At 35.7% G+C, this 21721-nt stretch overlaps 1 protein-coding gene across 1 annotated transcript in view; it reads right to left on the bottom strand.

Annotated features, from left to right (window-relative positions):
- ZGRF1 (zinc finger GRF-type containing 1) overlaps positions 1–21721 on the bottom strand; it is an 88269-nt gene that overhangs the window by 25497 nt on the left and 41051 nt on the right. Inside the window, exons 14-22 of the mRNA XM_032856764.1 lie at positions 18389–18512; positions 14271–14926; positions 13209–13347; positions 12101–12285; positions 10760–10956; positions 8912–9051; positions 4191–4334; positions 1802–1916; positions 307–569 (exon numbers count right to left, since the gene is read on the bottom strand). Coding sequence (XP_032712655.1) covers positions 307–569; positions 1802–1916; positions 4191–4334; positions 8912–9051; positions 10760–10956; positions 12101–12285; positions 13209–13347; positions 14271–14926; positions 18389–18512 — 1963 coding nt within the window. The remainder of the gene's footprint in view (positions 1–306; positions 570–1801; positions 1917–4190; positions 4335–8911; positions 9052–10759; positions 10957–12100; positions 12286–13208; positions 13348–14270; positions 14927–18388; positions 18513–21721) is intronic.

The raw sequence follows: 21721 nt of genomic DNA, 5'->3' as shown, positions 1-21721 counted from the left end.
AGGCTTTGCTGCTCGGAGTTGAAGTTCACTCTGACAGTACAACACGTGGATACCTAGATCACATCTGGATGCTGTAAATAATGAGAGTATAATGCTACTAATTCATCAGATATGCTGCCTATTAGCCCTTTCAGGGTGGTCACTTCTGCTCTCATCTAATAGTTTACTAAAGTAGGTTCAGATTCAAAATAATCTATGTAGAGTTTTTCTGGAATCTTGTCTGACTAGGAAATTACAAACAGATTAAGTTATAAAAGCTTATATAAGAGTATATTTACTAGAACTATTATCTTTCTTGCTTCTTACCATGTATGATCGTGATAGGGAGGGTATGGATTTGCAGTTCCTTCGCTTCTTCAACATTTTCGTGGGATGCCATCATTTGAGCTATCTGAATTAAAGCTGTAGCTTGATCCTTATTTAAATTGTGTGCCTGAATTAATTCACTAGCTAACTTCAATGTTGCTTCTAGGCTGAGAAGTTCAAATTTTGTGTTGACGTTTGAGAAGGCTGGTGGGATAAAATTTCTCTTATTGACTCTCTTGTTGCTAACTATAGTTGATGAAGACCTAGTAAAAAGGCAGCAAAAAAAAAAAAAGAATAAAAAGAAAAATGAGATGTTTTTGAAATAAATAAACCTATTCACAGCTTAACCTTCACTTCATATGCATCACAGAGAACCTTTTTTTAAAGGTACAAAGGGATATATGTCCCAATCTGAAGTGGGGGAAAGAGAAGAGAACTAACATTTGTTGATGACCAAATATGTGCAGGCACTATGCTAAGCATTTTAAATATTATTGGATATAATCTTAAAAACAACATTAGGAAGTAACCACCCCAAATAGAGATACAGAAATATTAATTTTTTTCCCCAAATCACACAGATAATAAGTGGTGTACTGATTTTAAAGCCCATGTTCCACTATATAAGGCTGACTTAGATAATTAATATGGCCTCTATTTCAGGTAATACCACAATAAATAAATTGGTTTTATTTCTATTTCTATAAAGAATGAATTCATTTCAAAGATTAAATAATGAAGATAGGATGCTTGGGTGGCTCAGTCATTAAGTGTCTGCCTTTGGCTCAGGTCATGATTCCAGTGTCCTGGGATTGAGCCCCACGTCGGGCTCCCTGCTAAGCAGGAAGCCAGCTTCACCCTCTCCTACTTCCCCTGCTAGTGTTCCCTTTCTCACTGTCTCTCTCTGTCAAATAAATAAACAAAAAATATTAAAAAAGGAAAAAAAGATAATAACATAATGGAATCAGAAGGATTTTAATTGTTTACCTAGAACTTCATTATGGTGAGAAAAATAAAACACCACACGAGAGATCATAAAATTCCAAATTAGAAACTAGACTTTATCTACCATTTTAGTGAATTTAATAGACTATCACTTCCAATATTTTAAAAAAGGGGAATGGTTCTTGAAAAATTAGAAGTTATAAGTTATGTCAAGAATAAAGTTAATATCGATATACATTACTGAATTCAACCTATAAAAGGATTCTTTCAGATATTTAATAATTTGTGGCATAAAAATACAAATGAATAAAAAAATCAACATTCAAAAGATCCTTAATATATTATTCCTTGACAAACAGAAAAAATTTATTAGTTTTTATTTTATGAGTTTTTATTTTTAACTACAGACAAGCAGTAATCTCATGGTCTCTGACAGATAATAAAAATAGTACTGGTAAAAATTTATGTACTGGACTTTGACTGCATTTTCATATTCACGTTTAGTCACACTTTGGAATACCAATGACCCAAAGGTAAAATAATGACTTACATTGTTAACAAATACTGTGTTAGAGGTAGAGTAGCTGGATTAAAGTTGTCCTGAATGTTTTTCAAACTGGTCAACTCTGTGCTAGCATTACAAACCAACAATGCGTGGACCACCACTGTAGAGAGAATGCAGAAAATGAACATTTAATATTAAAATAATGGATCATAAAAAAACTATCAAAACGTTCAGTTCGGTGGCTCAACTGGTTACGCATCTGACCTTGATTTCAGCTCTGGTTGTGATCTCAACATTCTAGGCTCCAACCCTGTGTCAGGCTCTGTGCTGAGAGTGAAGCTTGCTTAGGATTCTCTCTCTCCCTCTTCCTCTGCCCTTCCCTCTCCCCAAATGTTCATTTAACTCAGAGCTCAGCTACTGAATTAATCATATGACATAAAATAAACCCTTAAGTACCTGTGGAGGTCCTTTCATCCATTAAATTATAACACTGCTTATTCATACATTTTATATGGGTATCCATAAATTGCATAAGTTAAATCAAATTTAGCAAGAACAACTGTTCTGAGTTAGTGCATGGTAACACCGCTCAACAGTTCCAACTAACTAGCATACCATCTTGTGCTGTATAGTAGGATTTGTGTAATTTCTGAACATTTTCTTTCATTTCTTCAACTATTTTATAGGAAAATACAGAAAGCATAAAGTCAGAAGGCTGATATGGGGGAACAACTGCAACAAATATGAAAATATGCATATGAAAGTGACAAATTAAGTAACAAATATTTACACAATTGGACTTTTACTGGACTCAAGCTAGTTAGTTGACTAGCTTTTTCAGTTCTTGAAAAAAATCAGAAGTTAAAAATGTATACAAAATACTTAAAATAGGGGGGTGCCTGGGTGGCTCAATGGGTTAAGCCTCTGCCTTCAGCTCAGGTCATGGTCTCAGGTCCTGGGATCAAGGCCCACATCAGGCTGTCTGCTCAGAAGGGAACCTGCTTCCCTTCCTCTCTCTCTCTCTGCCTACTTGTGTTCTCTGTCTGTCACATAAATAAAATCTTAAAAAAAAAAATACTTGAAATAGGGACAGCTGGGTGGCTCCATTGATTAAGCATCTGCCTTCAGCTCAGGTCATGATCCCAGGGTCCTGGGACTAAGTCCCATGTAGTCCCAAATTGGGCTCCTTGCTCAGCGGGGAGCCTGCTTCTCCCTCTACCTGCCACTCCCACTGCTTGTGCTCTCTCATAAATAAATAAATCTCACAAATAAAATCTTTCCTAAAAAAGTTTCTAAAAAATACTTGAAATGAATCATTAAATGTTGTGTCTCTAATTATAGACCAAATTGAACCATCAGGAATTATTCCAGAGATCAGGATGTATAGAGAAATCTACAGATTCTTTGAACTGGACAAGGATTCAGCCCACTAAAACTTCCTTTATTAAAAAATAATAATAATAAGGCTAGTCGCCTACTATCTTATTAAAAATTTCTCAAAAATCATACCTTCCTGGTCCACTGCTAGCAAAATCCCTACAAAATCTAAAAGACCTTCTCAATGTAAAAATAAATGTGTTTACTAAATGTACCCTATTAGAAAAATGAGCCAAAAGAATTAAAAAACCAAGAGAATCAGAACTTGATATGAGAAATTATTTGAGAAAATTCTTATTTTTTTTTAATGTTTATATTTTTTAAAATCAGTTATATAAAAATCAACTTAAGGGGCGCTTGGGTGGCACAGTTGGTTAAGTATCCAACTCTTGGTTTCAGCTGAGGATCTTGGTCTCCCGGTCATGAGATCAAGCTCTGCACTGGGCTCCGTGCTTCAGCGTGGAGTCTGCTTGAGATTCTCTCTCCCTTTTCCAATGCCCTCAACACCTCTCTCTCTCTCTCAAATAATAAATGGATGAATCTTAAAAAAAAAAAAAAAAAAAAAACTTCAACAAAATACTTAAGTGAGGGTTCAAGATTTTATTATATTGTTAGCTCTCTGACACTTGAACTGCAAAAATATGTATTCAACTTTCATACCTATTTTCGGGAACACATTGCATACAATAGTAGGAAATAGAAATGGATACTTTTTCTTTTTTTGGAGAGAGTGTGCATGAGCTGGGGAGAGGGCTGGGGGAGGAACAAAGGGAGAGGGAGAGAGAGAATCTTTTTTTTTTTTTTTGAGAGAGAGAATCTTAAGCAGGCTCCAAGCCCAGTGCAGAACCCCACCCTGACAACTCTGAGAACATGGCCTGAGCTGAAATCAAGGGTCAGACACTTACCCAACTGAGCCACCCAAGTACCCCGAGGTGGCTCACTTTTTGTTGGCTTTAATCAAATAATCCCACACAAAGTTAGCATCCTTGCTTACAATGCGTCTTATGTCTATCATTCTTCTTTTAATATAAATTAATATGGGCATGATAACACTTACCGTTAGTGGGCCAGTTAGAAGGGAAATAACCTTTCAAAGGTAGAAGCTCCACTTCATTGATAGATGATGGCCCGAAGAAAGCACTACATGCAATAAAAGTATCTAAGTCAAAGTCCAGGGTTTTTGATACCACCCAAAGATCATCTGTAAAGATAAACATTTTTTAAAGAACTCAGAACTATGCTCAATTCAAAAGTACTTTGGATTTCTTACATGCTTGGTCATATTATTTCTCAAAAAACAAAATTAGCTATTATCTACCAGATTCTACCCAAACTAAAACCTGAATAAGTGACATTTTATTTTCATGTTTTAATGCAATTACTTTTATGTTTTTAAGTTATTTTATGATTATATTAAAAAACAATGTAAATAAAGTAACATAACATCTAACTCATCTTTCTTATAAAACAACTTTATAGCTATATCAGACTTTCCCAAGGAAGAACATGAGTCTAAAAAGATGCTCTGCCATGTAATGGTTTTCATGCTCAAATAAAGTTGGCAATCTGTAGACAGAATACAAGTTCTCTTAACAGACTTCTACTTAATAGATGCTCTAGATTAATTAATGTTCTTCTTTCTGTATAACACGCCATCTCCACGGCATATTGAGTACCCCTAGTGGGCTATTTCCCACAATACCTGTACATCATTTCTACCACCAGTTGAGCTGATACTTACAAAGAGTCAATTTTACTTCTTCTAAAATTTATTTATACCAGTTGGATTAGTTATAATATTATAACTTAATCAGGTATTATTTGAATCATTATGAATATGAAGAAAAATAATTGTTGCTTTAAGAAAATTAAATAATTCAGAAAGACTTAAGATTTACTTTAAAAAGTCACAAAATACACAAGAAAAACTGCTTTTGACTCAAATATATTGAGATAAATGTAAAAGCTTCGAAAAGAAATTGAAAAAATTTGAATCACTCTCCACTTAGATTTCTTCACAAGTTCTTGCTCCATGTTTAAAAATTCTGAATGGTAATTCTTTATGGGTGGTGTATCTGTGGGTATGGCTTATACAAGATAAAAAAAGGTCACCAATCAAAACACCCAGTCTAAACAAAAGTCTTAATTCTTCATCAAAAGATCATTAAATAAAAATATATTCAAATATTTTAAGTTTAAATGTTTAATGTTCATGTGCATTATTTATTTAATTCCTAACTTAAACCAACTTTGAAAATTAACTGACAAGTCACGAGTCTCAACCGCATAAGAAAAGATGATTTTGGGCTACATTCCCATCTTGGAAAGTCCAATGCATATCAGCATATTTAAGGTTCTGAAAAATCTTAGTTAAGGTTATTTGCTTAATGCAGCATTTTCCAAATTTATTTAGCCACAGAATCTACTTGTTTACATTGACTTTTATCAATATCCCCACAGAACTATTGTTTTAGAAAATGTTTATGCTTTAGAAAAACCTGATTTATTATAGTATATTATATATCTAACTTTTTAAAAAAATTTGCCAGGCACCTGGGTGGCTCAGGTGGTTAAGCATCTGACTCTGGATTTCAGCTCAGGCCATGATCTCAGGGTAGTAAGATGGAGCCTCACCTGGGGCTCTTCACTGGGCTTGGAGCCTCCTTAAAATTCTCGCACTTCCTCTCCCTCTGCCCTTCCCTTGTTCTATCTCTCTCAAAAAACAAAAAAATGGCCAACTGAGGTAACATAGAAATAATTTATTCTTTATTTGCTAATATTTATTTAATCCAACCATCACCATAACTTAAAAAGATCTCCAATTCAAGATAGTTGACCAAAAAAAAAAAAAAAAAAAAAATTGTTTGCCTTTCCTTTCTCTCCATATCCCACTGAAATGACAGGAAAAATTTGAAATACAAATCCAATACAATGTTAGAAAAGAGCTAGTGGGAATGGCACGTCTACTTCAGAGCCCTGAGATTCTTACAGAAGCCACAAAGAGAATGATAAAGGATGATGATAAAAATCTTACAAAGCCAGGAAACTCCTGATTCTTTATAGATGACAGAAAGGAATTTTGGAATTGGGGAAAGAGGAAGAATTTTCCCAGCAGATTCTCAGGATAACCCCAACCTCACCACCAAGGAGACAAAGAGGAATTGTGAGTATTGAAGGTCAGCTGGGACATTAATTAATGGATGATGGCATAATCCTATCTCTCTTAGAGCAGTTGACTCCAGGATTTGTTTTGAGGCTAATTTAGTCTTTGGCTAAAACAAGACTGCCAGAAGGACTTTAAGATAGAAAAACAGGGCAGCATACCCACTAACTACTGCCACCAGGGATAGGTAAATAGACCAGAATCTATTGGCAGGTCATGTACCTAGGGGAATTTTTTTTTTTTTAATAAAATAAAAATAAGCCAGGGGTACCTGGCTGGTTTGGTGGAGCATGTGACTCTTGATCTTAGGGTTGTATGTTTGAACCCCATGTTGGGTTATTAAGAAGACTTAAAAAAATAAAATCTTAAAAACAACAATAACAAAAACCCCACACAGTAATACATATTATATACTGGGTCAAAAGACATTTTAAATATCAGATAGATGTTATTATTATCACCATTTTATTGATGAAGGAAGAATGAGGCCCGAAAAAGTTAAATATATTATCCATAGATACAAGGACAGTAAATGGCAGATCTGGGACTAAACCCAACTCCCTAACCTCATTGGAGCTAACCATACTGCGGTCAGCCTTCACCCATATGCATGCCAGAAAGAGCAGCTGATACCACCAGGGGAAAATTAGTTTACAGGCCAAAATAATGAGACATTTAAGGAGAACAAAGACTTCAAAAAAAAAAAAAAAATACTGGATTACAGAGACCTACAGAAAAGGAAATATCAGAACAGATGGACAAAGAATTTAAATTTATCCTGAAAAGAGATTTTTTTTATAAGAGATAAGAGATGATAGTAGCAATGCAAACTATGACCAAGAAAATAATGAGAAAGAAACAAACAAAAATATTAAGCTGAAAACATGGTAGTTAAAATAAAGTTATAACTGATGGGATAAATAGCAGAATAGATACTTTTGAGGAATAACAAAGCAATTTAGAAGACAATATTGAGGATATTTCCCAGAATGAAGAAAGGACAAAAGCCCAAACAATATAAAAGAAATGTTTAGAGAGTCAGAGATGCTAATATTGGAATAATAAAAGTTCTAGAAGAGAAATAAAAATAAAGTGAAGATTATTTGAAGAAATAATGGAAATCAATTTCCCAGAATTTAAAAAATAGAAAAGATAAAAGACTTTAGTATTTTTTTTAAGATTTTTATTTGTTCATTTGAAAGAGAGAGAGAGGAATAGAGAGAGCACAAGCAAGGGCAAGAGGGAGAAGCAGGTTCCCCACTGAGCAGGGAGCCCCACATGGGGCTCCATCCCAGGACCCTGGGATCATGACCTGAGCTGAAAGCGGACACAACTGACTGAGCCACCCAGATGCCCTGACTTCAGTATTTAAAACAAACAAACAAACACCCTATGGAGAGATGACTGACATACAAAAAGCTATACATATTTAATGCATATAGTAGATGAGTTTGGAGATAGAAGACTTTATATTTAAAAGGCCAACAGTGTGCCCAAGAGGAGAAAATGGAAAAATTCATATGTAGACACATTATAGGGAAATATAAGACTATAAAAGTCAGAGAGAAAATTAAAATTCTAAAGCTTCCAACCAAAAAGAGCAGATAACATATAAAGGAATAAGAATCATAATGGCATCAGATTTTCAACAGCAAGAATGTAACCAAGTATATTAATACTTGGTTAAAACATATAAAATTGCTGCTTCCATAGGTCCAAATATTAAATGAAAAGAACTTATAACCTAGAATTCGAAATGTAGCAAAACTATCATTCAAATATGAATGTGTAATAAAAATATTCTCAAGTATTCAAGGATTAGCAGGCTTACCATACAAAGACCTACATTCAAAACAGTTTTTGATGATATATATTAATAAGAGAAAAATCCAGAAAATGCTAAAAGGGAAACATGAAATAAATGTAATTAAATTACCTTGGACAAGTTTGTAGTCATTTTTTAAAAGGTAGTTATGTTCAAGGATGGGAAATAAAACCATATTAACCTAAAATTTATGGGTTTAAATTAGTGCTATTCAAAGTAGCCTATCTTAAATAGTTTTGTTATTGGTCAGCAACATGAAGTTTCTGCTAGAATGCAATCAACAAATCAACATAATGCTTCCTTCATTCAGAAGGAATATATACTTACATAATGCCGAGAAGCTAGTATAATTTTTAAACAAAATTAAATAGATTTGGGGAGTCTTTAGTAAGGTTTTTTAAAAAACTAAATTTTTTTTTTTAAGATTTTTATTTATTTATTTGACAGAGAGAGATCACAAGCAGGCAGAGAGGCAGGCAGAGAGAGAGGAAGGGAAACAGGCTCCCCGCCGAACAGAGAGCCCGATGCGGGGCTCGATCCCAGGACCCCGGGATCATGACCTGAGCCGAAGGCAGAGGCTTAAAATACTAAGCCACCCAGGTGCCCAAAAAAACTAAAATTTTTAAAAATGCTTTTTGGAAATGGTCCAATTTATTATATAATAATTCACAGTACATGCTACTATTAAGCAGTATTTTATAAAACCTTTTTAATAGAAAGAATTTACAGAGCTATTATGTAACAGAGATGCAAGGCTAGACATAGTCACCAACATGATCAGTCAACTTACTTTTGCTATAAGTTGAAGAATTTTCCTTCCGACTCAGCTTAAGATAAAGTTTGCTTTTAGGTTCACTATAAAATTCAGGATTTACAGTAGTAAACTTCTTTAGTTTGCCATACTGTTTTCTTTGAAAATCAAATCCTTTTCTGAAAAATGAGTAAAAAGTAAAAGTGAATTTAAATATTAAGGGACAAATTTTTTACTGAGATATAATTGTCATATAACATTATAGTAGTTTCAGGTGTACAATAAAATGGTTCGATATATGCATATATTGTGAAACGATCACCACAATAAGTCTAGTTAACATCCATCACCACACAGATTTACAAATTGTTCTCCTTGTGATGAGCACTTTTTAAAAAAGATTTATTTATGTATTTGACAGTGAGAAGGGGCAGAGGTAGAGGGACTCTCAAGCAGACTCCCCGCTGAGCACAGAGCCAAATGTGGGGCTCGATCTCATGACCCTGAGATCGGGACCTGAGCCAAAATCAAGAGCTGGACGCTTAACTGATTGAGTCACCCAGGTGCCCAAGATGAGCACTTTTAAGATCTACTCTTTCAGCAACTTTTAAATATGTAATACATATTTATGTATTATGTATGTAATACAGTTACCATACTGTACATTATAATCCCAGGACTTAGCTTACAAGTTACAGATCTTTTTCATCTTTAACTTTTTTTTAAAGATTTTATTTATTTATTGGACAGAGAGAGAGAGAGGCAGTGAGAGGGAATACAAGCCAGGGGGAGCAGGAGAGGGAAAACAGGCTCCCCACTGAGCAGGGGCTTGATCCCAGGACCCTGGGATCATGACCTCGCGGAAGTCAGAAGCTTAACGACAGAGCCACCCAGGTGCCCCTTCTTTTCAGCTTTAAAATACAACATTAAAAGGGAAGAACCAGGGTGAGTATATGTTTATATACTTTCATACATGTACACAAAATCTTAAAATATTGTGTCAAAGGAAGATAATAGCAACCATCACGGAATTATCAACAGTTTTAAAAGAGACTGAGATGGGAAAAGTATCCATAAAGTATATAAAAGATAGAGTACTCAGTTTTGATAACTATAATATATTATCCCCATTATTTCCATATTTTCTAGGTTATTGTGATGATTAAATGAAATAACATATGCAAAGTACCTAGAAGAGGGCACAGCATGTATAAACCCCCCAGAGATGTTATTAAATTACCATGCAAATGTTCATTATAGCTACTTTTATAAGACATTTTTCCAAAACGTAGCATTCCATTATCTTACAAAACTACCTAGTTCAGCCTTGTGAATGACCACTATTATCCAGCACTGATAAAAATTATTCTTGTGGTTTGTTAAGCAGGGTTTCCCTTAGGATTGTGACCGTATATAAAAATGTTTGGAAAAACAGCATGCCTGCCAGTCACCTTCATATTGCTGACACTGCTTGATGTTTAGAGGGGTCCAAAAACAGCTTTAGAAAATTATTCCCATTTTACAGTTAGAAAAACTGAGGTTTTAGATACTTTTAAATATTTTTCCTATCTCAATCTCTTTTAAAACTGATGACAATAAGGGCCCCTCGGTGGCTCAGTGGTTAAGCGTCCAACTCTTGATTTCAGCTCACGTCCTGATCTCAGGGTTGTGGGAGTAAGCCCCACATTGGACTCTATGCTCAGCAGGGAGTCTGCTTGAGATTCCCTCTCCCTCTCCCATACCCCCAACTTGCTGTTTGTCTCACTCTCTCTCTAAAATAAATAAATAAATCTTAAAACAACAACAACAACAAAAACTGATGACAATCATGTGAGGTTATTATCTTCTGATATAATTACAGGCATTATTTGGTACCAAGAAACGTACCTCACCAAAAGTTGGCATTCCTCAAAGAGAGGTATCTTTTGACTTCTTAAGTATAGGCCAATACTCTTTGTATCACTTAAAACCATGCTAGGTAGAGAGTCTTCTTGTGTTAAATATCCTGGGGTCACTTCTTCAAGCCACTTGAAAAATTTACATTGTTCAGCTTTGGGTCCATCACAGGTATAAAAGAGACGGCCCTAAGAGGAAAAAGATATTATAATTTAGGAAGAAAAATTTTATATTTTTCTGTTTTTGTACTGTATTTGTCAAGACATACAAAAAGTTGTTTGGCATTAATGTACTTTAATAAATTATTTATTATACCAGTTAATCTTTTTATTAATATCAATTTAAACAACACACTAAAATTTAAAACCACCTACTTTTCCATTTATTTTCTCCTCATCAAAAAATTACATTATTCTGAGAATATAAGCTTATTTGAAAAACAAAATTTATTGTTTTCCCAATTTAAAATGTTCACTATAGAAAACCAGAAAGAACTACAAGAAATATCTTGTGCATTTCTTTTTGGCCTTTTTTGTCACTCACATAAGTGTGTGCATATGCACACAAAAATATACACAGTATACTGTTTTTTAAAATAATAAAACTCAGATAATGATGGATAATGAATGATGTATTTTCTACTCCATAACTTAACCTTTATACACAACATACTGGACACATGACAACAATGTCATCAAATTATCTTAAAAAGAAAAAAAGACTTTTGATGGTTCTATAATATTTTATTCTGTAGTTATTTATGAATTCTTGCTTTTGACAACTGAATTTACATCTAAATATATATATATGCAATACATAAACATTAGCTTGATTTCTCCCACTATAATACATTATCAGCAATGCAAATAAAATCACTATGCTTTTATATTCCTAAGGCCTTATCTGTTACTTATACTGGGGATCACATAATAAACTACTTCAACTTTCACTTCTTTCAGGCTCATCTCTGCATTCTCTAAGATCTCAGGTTGGGACATATTCCTTTCTCAGTGCTATAACTATAATTTGGGTATATCCCTCCTACTGTATCAATTACACTATTATGCAAAATTTCCTTTTATCTCCATCCACCACTATGTAGTAAGTTCCTAAGCAATGTGAAGGATGATCTTAACTCACACTTTTGCATCCTAGAACACAGATAATCTTTCAATAAAAATTTCCTGGGAATTTACTGTATGTTAGTTACTAACACCTCAAGTGGCTCCTAATCAAGACTTGCTCTTTAACTAAACTTGTCATAAAGCAGTAGGTACCTAAACTTTTTTACAAGTATTTGGTGGGGCAATAGGCAAGAAGAGGCAACAATACCTTATTTGGACCATCCTTTTTAACCATTACAAGTTTTGCAGGTTGATGATGATGGCAGAATGGCACATTACTTTCTACATTTTTCAGTTTCTCTCCCTTTAATGATGTATAAAATGATATGTCAACTTTTGAAAGAGCTTTGTGTAACCTCTGTGCCAAGCCAAACAGCAATATATTTAGATGTTCTACCAAAAAAAAAAAGAAAGAAAAAGAAAAAAGTACAGATGAAATATAAAATAATTGTTTGTATCATGTCCACTGTTAGCTAAATTCAAAAAAGCCTTTTAACAGAGTAATCTATAACCTAATGCTAATATCCATTTTTTCAAAGGTAAGTTTTGTCCTTGTACAACCAAAAGAACTATCGAAACTAATTATGCTGGGGTGTCTGGATGGCTCAGTCGGTTAAAGGTATGCCTTCGGCTCAGATCATGATCTGAGGACTCTGGGATAGAGCCCCACATCAGACTCCCTGCTCAGAGAGAAACCTGCTTCTCCTTTTCCCACTCCCCCTGCTTGTGCTTCCTCTCTCACTGTCAAATAAATAAAATCTTAAAAAAAAAAAAAACTTATCATGCATCATGTTTAAGATTTCTTAACAAAACCACTTGTAACACCTCTAGTTCAAAAAACATGAAAAATTATAACTTGAAAAAGATAATACCGTCATTTCCCTCTTAATGAAATTCAATTTGACCTTAAACTAGCATATAAGTTACTGTTGAAAACTGGAGGAAACATATGAAAAATAACAAATCTCAAGTAGAGAATTTATTTTTTTATTTTTTTTTTATAAAATTTTTTTTTAAGATTTTTATTTATTTGTCAGAGAAAGAGTACACACAAGCAGGCAGAGAGGGAGGCAGAGAGAAAGGAGGAAGCAAGGCTCCCTGCCGAGCAAGGAGCCCGATGTGGGACTCGATCCCAGGACCCCAGGATCATGACCTGAGCTGAAGGCAGCGGCTTAACCAACTGAGCCGCCCAGGCGTCCCTCAAGTAGAGAATTTAATATGAAAATTCACAGTATAAAATATTATGCTTTCTATAGCTATACTACTTATATTAAGCAGCAATCAATCATAATAAAATAGAAAAATAACAGTCATACCTATGAGACAAGATGTAAAAATCTGCTTATAATGAGCAGGAGACTGAAAAACAGCTGGTATTTGAATTTGCCTTTGGGGAAGATAAGCAGATTTTATTTTCTGTCCACTTGGGAAGCATAGCTCAGAGCCATTTATCTCCTGAAATTGAATAATTCAAGTTATGATAACAACTCCAGAAAAACACTGTTTATGAATGAGAAAGTTATTCTCTATAGAGATGTATAACAAACCCATTTTTCTTTTAATTTTCAGAATTCTTGAAAATCATTTGCTAATGCTAAATGAGACAAGGAATATAGCAAAAATAGCTATGCATGGCAATTTTAATCATATAAATAAGAATAAATGTTTCTGTCCCTTAATGAGTTTTTAGTTTTTGCTAGGAAAAACTTGGCTAATAAGAACAACACTGTATGTTTCAATTGCTGGTTACAACCACAATAATTGTGCAAAATCAATGCATAATAAGATCTAACTTTACATTAACCGTGGTCTGATCGGCAAAACTGAACTCGTAGTGAAAAATCGGAACAATCACAGTAAGAGCGGTGATCAAAGGGGAAAGACTTGAAGCTATAATTTATTAACTAGTTATTACATGTCCGATACTGCACCAGACGCTTTCAAATATTTAAGTTTACTTGATGTTCACAATTACTAGGAAAGATTTTAAATCGAAGAAGAGAAGATTATACCTAGAGTTCTGGAAAACTCAAAAAAGGAAAAAACAAAAAAGCCATCAGCTCCAGGAGTAAAATCATTGCTCGATATGATTTTGGTAATTCTTTTGTTAAAATTCAGACAACAGGGGCACCTGGGTGGCTCAGTGAGTTAAAGCCTCTGCCTTCGGCTCAGGTCATGATCCCAGGGTCCTGGGATTGAGCCCCACATCGGGCTCTCTGCTCAGCGGGGAGTCTGCTTCCCCCCTCTCTCTGCCTGCCTCTCTGCCTACTTGTGATCTCTGTCTGTCAAATAAATAATCTTTAAAAATAAAATAAAATAAAATTCAGACAATAACTATTGGAAAAAATGCACCAAGGTACATCGGTACACTTCCTCACCTGTAAATCTGTTACACAGGAGATGTAGCAGGCAGACTCTCCTAACATGTTTTGAATATTTTCAATCTTGGAAGTCTGCTTTATATTCAAACAGAGTGCTTTCTTTCTAGAAACCAAATCTTGACTGCTAAAATCCTGCTGCTGTTGATGGAGCATGCCTTTTAACATTTGCAAATGCATAGAGTCTAAAGAGATTTCATTCACAGTATCATTCTGTCTTTCACCTGTGTCACTAAAATGCGTCCCAGGAATAATCTCAGGAGAGAAGCCATCTGTTACTTTCTTATCGACTCTGTTTGGAGTAGTCAAGTTGCACTGGGGTATGTTCTGATATTTCAGCCACTTGCTTTGAGTAGATATATTATTGAGAAGTAAAATGTCCCCTGGAGTCACTTCTCTAGATTCTTTAAAGAAGGAAGTTTCACTTTGGTCTTCAAGCGCAAAGCTAAAAGAAAGAACTCCTGATTCTTCACACAAGTTGAATATGGGGGGGGGACCAGAAGATTCTTGCCTGTCACAGTTGATCGTGTATGAACAAGAAGCTAAATCAGGTGACCTTTCAGCAGGTGGCAAGGTAATAAGTGGAACTCGGGTTCTACTTACTAATGGAAGCCTTCGAAAGTTCTTATTCTCCAGAGCACTGGATTTTTTGATAACTGGGGGGAAAAAAAAGCTGATTAAATAAAAAATGTATTACAGTCACCACCTAGGCTCTAAAAACCAGTAGCTATCTGTATAAAAAAGAAGAAGTACCAACTTGCCTTGAAAAAAAATCAATAATTTTATTTCCACTTTCATAATATAAAAATTTTAATGATTTTAGATGTCAAAGTTAAGAGACTCAAACTTTCTTAAGGTTGATGAACTTGCAATCCTTCTCTTTTTTCTTTTCCCCCTTAGCTAAGGCTTCCCTTCCACCACCAGTCACTAGATTATATTTACATAGCACTTAAGTTTTCAGAGTACTTTACAGCCAAGAAGGGATTTATTGTACTCATTTTACAGATGAGACTACCAAGACCTAGAGGTAACATGACTACTGATTGGCAGAGTCAGGACAAAAACCCAGAACTAATTGTTTGTTCTCAACTTTACATTCCTACTCCAGAGACTGAAGTTCATGGTTTATTTATCTGACCATATGACTATAACCTCCTTTATATTTACTACACTCATGAATTAATATGTTCACTTTCAGGATAACAAAGATATTTAGCTTTATTCTGATCTGTTGGTACGTGATAAGAGTTCAACTCTGGTAAACTCATGTAATGGCAGATTTTGGCTGAATTTTGGAATTCCTTCGGTGAGCAGTGTTAGTAATAGACATACTCCTGAAATTGTAAAAAGCAATGATAAATATTTGTAGAATAAATAAGTGAATGAGTAATACTACATAGGAAATATATAAGCTTAAAGTTTTTATCTGACAATCCTATGGTTTCCTATTTTATGATAATGTGCCTTCTTGACAGACTTATTGTTTGTTGGAAATAAACTATAGTGATCACTTGGGAAGATAGTACAGCAATAGGGAAGCCAATGATATTCTTCTATAATGTTAGATTATAATTCTAAGAAGCCAAACAGCAACATTGACAGAAAAGTTAAAACTTCATTAAAGAGTAAAAGATTGGCATAAAAATAGACATACAGATCAATGAAAGCAAATAATAGATTCAGAAATAACTCCACACTTACATGGTCAATTAATCTACAACAAGGGAGGCAAGACTATACAATGGGGAAAATCTCTTCAACAACTGGTGCTGGGAAAACCAGACAGCTACATGTAAAAGAATAAAACTGGATCACTTTCTTACACCATTAAAAAAAATTAACTCAAAATGGATTAAAGACATATGTGTGAGACCTAAAATCGTAAAACTCCTAAAGAACAACATAGGCAGTAATTTCTTTGACATTTGCCAAGAAACATGTTTCTACATATGTCTCTTCTGGTAAGAGAAACAAAAACAAAATTAAAAACTACTGGGACTACACTAAAATAAAAAGCTTTTGGACAGCAGAGAAAATCATCAACAAAAGAAAAAGGCAATCTATAGAATGGAAGAAGATATTTGCAAATGCTATATCAGACAAGGGGTAAATATCCAAAAGATATAAAGAACTTCTACAACACAACACCAAAAAACCACAAGTAATTCCATTAAAGTGGGCAAAGGATCTGAATAGACCTTTTCCTTTCTTCTTTTAAATTTATTTATCTTAGAGAGAGAAAGAGAGTGTGCGCGAGCATGTGTACAAGCACAAGCAGGGGAGGGGGGCAGTGGGAGAAGATAGAATCCTTAAGCAGACTCCCTGCTGAGCATGGAGCCTGATTCAGCTTGATATCAGGACCTTGAGATTATCACCTGAGGTGAATCAAGAGTCCACTGCTTTACTGACAGCCATCCAGATGTCCCTGAATAGACATGTTCCCAAAGACATACTGATGACCAGCAGACACATGAACAAATGTTCAACATCACTCATCATCAGGGAAGTGCAAATTAAAACCACAATGAGATATTACTTTACATCTGTCAGAATGGCCAAAATAAGAAAAGACAAGAAATAACAAGTGTTGGCAAGGATGTGGAGAAAAAGAACCCAATGCACTGTTGGTGAGAATGCAGGTTGGTGCAGCCACAATGGAAAACAGTATGGAGGTTCCTCAAAAAATTAAAAATAGAATTACCACGTAATACAGTAATTCCACTACTGGGTATTTACCCAAAGAAAATGAAAATGCTAATTTGAAAAGATATATACATAGCCATGTCTACTGCATTATTCACAATAGCCAAGATATGGAAACAGTGTCCATCCACAGATGAATGAATAAAGAAGATGCAGAGTACACACACACACACACACACACACACACACACACACACACACAGAATGGAATATTACTCGGCCAAGAAAAAGAATGAATTCTTGCCATTTGCAACAACATAGATGGACCTAGAGGGTATAATACTAAGCAAAATAAGTCAGAGAAAGACGAATACCATATGATTTCATCCATATGTGGAATTTAAGAAAAAAAAAAGATAAAAAGAGATAAACAAAAAACAGATTCTTAAATACAGAGAATAAACTGGTAGTTGCTAGAGGGGAGGTGGGTGGGGGAAGGAGTGAAACAGATAAAGGAGATTAAGAGCACACTTATCTCAATAGGCATTGAGAAATGTATAAAATTGTTGCATCATTGTATTCTACAACCGAAGCTAATTAAATACTACATGTTAATTATACTTGAATAAAAAATTAAAAATAAAAATTTTTAAAAATAAAGAAAGACCCATGGCTTAACTATGAAAATTATCTATTATTTCATTGTCACTTCACTTGTTTGGATACCCACTCCTCCCACACTGACTCTTCCTTACCTTCTTTTCTCTACTAACCATACCCACTAAACCTTTTCCAACACAACTACTCATTCACATTACAAAGTTTTTCTTTTTTGTATCATCCACTCATGACCAAAAAAATTACCTACAACTTCACCCCTTACCCAACACAGCGTTGGAATCAGGTGCAGATCCGCTGGTGAAATTATAAGAAAAGAGAGAGAAAAAGAAAAGTTAAAGGAAAGGATCCTACAGAACGTACTATACCTGTCACAAAGTAGGAATTTACTCATAGGTAGTAGTAAAAAAAAAGACCTGAAAATGCAACTGCGGAAGCAGCAGTTGAAGAGACCCCTAAGAAAATCAGAGGAAAGAAAGAGGTTAGAACAAAGTCAACCTATGGTGTAGATGAGACATTGACAATGAACTGTTCCCCTGGGAGGGGAGTGGGCAATAGAGGGGCCTGGCTCTGGAGATAGAGCTGTGAAAAGAACCGTAATGACAGAAGACAATTTCAGATGTCCATAATGAGAAAATGACAGAAGTAAGAAGGAACCTTCGAATTAAAAGGAAATACAGTATTTGGAAGTAAGTGCCATCTGGAATAGAAAAAGGAAAGGCTTGAGGGATACGACATAGAATCTGGTCCTAAGATACTTTTAGTTTAGTAACAATTGCTCAAATTAAAAACTTCATTTTACACAGAGAGGTATTAGAGCACTTTGATAGTAACTAAGTTGAGGAAGTGACGGTCACCAGGTAAAGTTCTTTCTTTCAGGGACTCCTCAGAGAATTCCAGCACAAAGTCTTCATCTCTTGAGTTCAAAGTAAAAGTAGAAACAGGGTTTAGTGTAGAGATCTTTTGTTCTGGTGATATCGCCTATTCAGAAAGAAAAAAACAAGACTACTGACCAAAATGTTATTACACTTTTCCCCCTATAGCTTGAATGAATTCTAGTAATCTACATTATAAAAATAATGCTTTCAAGCACATTATGTAGAGTTATAGCAGGACAAAGATTCTTCCCAAAGGGGCAGGATAGAATAAACTCATTAAAGTCAATAATAATCATAGAAAGTAAAATACAGAACATTAAAAACTATTGGATTTATGTTGTCCAGTCAGTGGGTGGCTCAGTCAGTTAAGTGTCAACCTTGGGCTCAGGTCACGATCCCACAGTCCTGGGATCAAGTCCCACATTAGGCTCCCCAGGGAGCCTGCTTCTCCCTTGGCCCCTCACCCTGTTTCTGCTCTCTCTCTCTCTGTCAAATAAATAAATAAAATCTTTTAAATAAATAAATAAATAATAAAAGCTATTGGATTTATTTGAAATGGGTCAGATTCTGATTTAGATTGATAGGGGTTGTGCGGATTTGGTTCTAAAGATGAATCTCGATGCTGCGGGAGCCACTAGAGGCACCGAGGTACTGCAATTCCTCACCTGAAATCCTTGTCTCCTACGAAGTGTAGATTTATAGGAAGGTAAGATGTGTGAAAAGAAAATACAGCTAAGACTAGAACCATGAAGAGGAGGAGTCAAGATGGCGGAGAAGTAGCAGGCTGAGACTACTTCAGGTAGCAGGAGATCAGCTAGATAGCTTATCTAAAGATTGCAAACACCTACAAATCCAACGGGAGATCAAAGAGAAAAAGAACAGCAATTCTAGAACAGAAAATCAACCACTTTCTGAAAGGTAGGACTGGCGGAGAAGTGAATCCAAAGCGACGGGAAGATAGACTGCGGAGGGAGGGGCCAGCTCCCGGCAAGCAGCGGAGCAACGGAGCACAAAATCAGGACTTTTAAAAGTCTGTTCCGCTGAGGGACATCGCTCCAGAGGCTAAACCGGGACGAAGCCCACGCAGGGTCAGCGTGGCCTCAGGACCCCAAGGTCACAGAAGGATCAGGGGTGTCTGAGTGTCACAGAGCTTGCAGGTATTAGAACGGGGAAGCCGGCTACGGAGACAGAGCCGAGAAGTGAGCTCTCAGCTCGGGGTTACCTTGAACCAGTCCCAGGCTAGGTGAGCTCAGAGCGAGGCCGGAGGCCAGGGAGACAGGAGTAAATGGGCGCTGTTCTCTGAGGGCGCACTAAGGAGTGGGGCCCCGAGCTCTCGGCTCCTCCAGGCCTGAGACTGGCAGGCCGCCATTTTCATTCCCATCCTCTGGAAATCTATGGAAAGCGCTCAGGGAACAAAAGCTCCCGAAAGCAAACCAGAGCAGATTACTCGGCCCGGCCCCTGGTAAGTAGGCCTGGGGTAAAGACACTTGAGAATCATTACAACAGGCCCCTCCCCCAGAAGATGAACAAGAAATCCAGCCAGGGCCAAGTTTACCTACCAAGGAGTGCAGGTTCAATACCAAGGAGAGCAGCGGAATTCCAGAGGAGGAGAAAGCAAAGCATGGAGCTCATGGCTTTCTCCCCATGATTCTTTAGTCTTGCAGTAAATTTAATTTTTTTTCAATTTTTTTATTCTCTCTTCTTCTGCTAAATTCTTTTTAACTTTTATCCTTTTCTTTTTTTTAATGTTTTTTAACTAGTTTATCTAATATATATATATTTTTTCTTTTTTATATTTTTCCTTTATTCGTTTTCTTTTTTTAATTGTTCCTTTTTTTTTTTTTTTCTTTCTGAACCTTTTATTAACCCCTTTCTCCCCCCCTCACGATTCGGGATCTCTTCTGATTTGGTTAAAGCATATTTTCCTGGGGTCTTTGCCACCCTTTTAGTATTTTACTTGCTCCTTCATATACTCTTATCTGGACAAAATGACAAGGCGGAAAAATATTCACCACAAAAAAAAAGAACAAGAGGCAGTACCGAAGGCTAGGGACCTAATCAATACAGACACTGGTAATATGTCAGATCTAGAGTTCAGAATGACGATTCTCAAGGTTCTAGCCAGCCTCGAAAAAGGCATGGAAGATATTAGAGAAACCCTCTAGGGAGATATAAAAGCCCTTTCTGGAGAAATAAAAGAACTAAAATCTAACCAAGTTGAAATAAAAAAAACTATTAATGATGTGCAATCAAAAATGGAGTCTCTCACTGCTAGGATAAATGAGGCAGAAGAAAGAATTAGCAATATAGAAGACCAAATGACAGAGAATAAAGAAGATGAGCAAAAGAGGGACGAACAGCTACTGGACTACGAGAGGAGAATTCGAGAGATAAGTGACACCATAAGACGAAACAACATTAGAATAATTGGGATTCCAGAAGAAGAAGAAAGAGAGAGGGGAGCAGAAGGTATATTGGAGAGAATTATTGGAGAGAATTTCCCCAATATGGAAAAGGGAACAAGAATCAAAATCCAGAAGGTGCAGAGAACCCCCCTTAAATCAATAAGAATAGGTCCACACCCCGTCACCTAATAGTAAAACTTACAAGTCTTAGTGACAAAGAGAAAATCCTGAAAGCAGCCGGGGAAAAGAAGTCTGTAACATACAATGGTAAAAATATTAGATTGACAGCAGACTTATCCACAGAGACCTGGCAGGCCAGAAAGAGCTAGCATGATATATTCAGAGCACTAAACAAGAAAAACATGCGGCCAAGAATACTATATCCAGCTAGGCTATCATTGAAAATAGAAGGAGAGATAAAAAGCTTCCAGGACAAACAAAAAATGAAAGAATTTGCAAACACCAAACCAGCTCTACAGGAAATATTGAAAGGGGTTCACTAAGCAAAGAGAGACCCTAAAAGTAGTAGATCAGAAAGGAACAGAGACAATATACAGTAACAGTCACCTTACAGGCAATACAGTGGCACTAAATTCATATCTCTCAATAGTTACCCTGAATGTAAATGGGCTAAATGCCCCAATCAAAAGACACAGAGTATCAGAATGGATAAAAAAAACAAAACCCACCTATATGTTGCCTACAAGAAACTCATTTTAAACCCAAAGACACCTCCAGATTTAAAGTGAGGGGGTGGAAAAGAATTTACCATGCTAACAGACATCAGAAGAAAGCAGGAGTGGCAATCCTTAGATCAGATCAATTAGATTTTAAGCCAAAGACTATAATAAGAGATGAGGAAGGACACTATATCATACTCAAAGGATCTGTCCAACAAGAAGATCTA

The sequence above is a fragment of the Lontra canadensis genome, unplaced genomic scaffold, assembly GCF_010015895.1.
Source record: "Lontra canadensis isolate GAN:19392208 unplaced genomic scaffold, GSC_riverotter_1.0 scaffold1, whole genome shotgun sequence".
In the NCBI taxonomy this organism is placed as follows: Eukaryota; Metazoa; Chordata; class Mammalia; order Carnivora; family Mustelidae; genus Lontra; species Lontra canadensis.
The sequence above is the reverse complement of the archived record's forward strand: the minus strand, read 5'-3'. Positions and strand labels throughout refer to the sequence as shown.